At 49.1% G+C, this 1,010-nt stretch overlaps 1 protein-coding gene across 1 annotated transcript in view; it reads right to left on the bottom strand.

Moving 5' to 3' along the window:
• The window catches only part of LACBIDRAFT_335998 (uncharacterized protein), a gene marked incomplete at both ends in the record, with an annotated part of 3,017 nt that extends 2,432 nt beyond the window's left edge, over positions 1–585 (bottom strand). The window contains 2 exons of the mRNA XM_001890922.1: positions 80–101; positions 533–585. Coding sequence (XP_001890957.1) covers positions 80–101; positions 533–585 — 75 coding nt within the window. The remainder of the gene's footprint in view (positions 1–79; positions 102–532) is intronic.
• Positions 586–1,010: the final 425 nt, after the last annotated feature.

Raw genomic sequence — 1,010 nt, forward strand, 5'->3', positions numbered from 1 at the left:
AATGCTCTTGTATCTCAAGATATTTCCAGCAAATTTAATGTTTTTTTTTTTTTGGTCATGACACTGTCAGATCACTTACAAATTGCTCATCTGTTGTCAGGCTGCAACACCTTACACAGAGTCCAGACATCCAAATTCATGTTGAATGCAGCAAGTAACACACTTAGACACTTTCATGCTAATTAGTGCTTGGAAGTCCAGTCTCAAGACTGAAAAAAGACTGAGACTGGACTGAACCAAGACTGCCCAAGACCGGAAATTCCCAGGACTGTCAAAGACCACAACCATGGTTCAGTCTTCGGTCTCTCACGATTTCGGAAATTTGAAGACTGTGAAGACTGACAAAAAACCGGTCTAACCAGTCTCAACCGGAACTCGTAACCAAACACAAACACAAAACACAAACACAACTCGTAACCAAACACAACTTTCCTCCTCCTACCACCACCCTCCCTGTTACCATCACCACCCTTCATGATGACCACTTTGCATTGTGAGCACCAGCGATGGGCTAAACGACCTGTATGCTCACACATCGACTGCCACCTCACACGCTGGAGGCTCAGCAACGACACCCATGGCCATGGTGCGCCACATCATCCTCCACAACGACGCCCCCCCCCTGCCAGACATCACCTACGGCTGCCACCACCCACACCACCAACCACAATGGCAACAACAAACACCCGCCATGCACAACTGTCGTCAACTCTCACACCCACCTCACACCAACCACAACAACAACAACGAGCGCCTGCTATGTCGACAGCACATGGAGAAGACCTCCCTCGCCCTCTGCCGCCTTTGGGAATGACAAGCACATGACAACGGCCACGCAATGACGATGGAGATAGGTGGATGACGATGACATGACGTGGCAGCAACGACGGATGATGGAGGACAATGCAAAGAACGGTGACAGCTGACAACAGACAGCAACAAGGAAGTGCAAGTGCTCCCCCCCACCCCCCTCACGTAGTACTACAGTGTATTTAGTCAATTATATACAT

Source organism: Laccaria bicolor, genomic scaffold (genome assembly GCF_000143565.1).
Source record: "Laccaria bicolor S238N-H82 LACBIscaffold_226 genomic scaffold, whole genome shotgun sequence".
NCBI lineage: Eukaryota > Fungi > Basidiomycota > Agaricomycetes > Agaricales > Hydnangiaceae > Laccaria > Laccaria bicolor.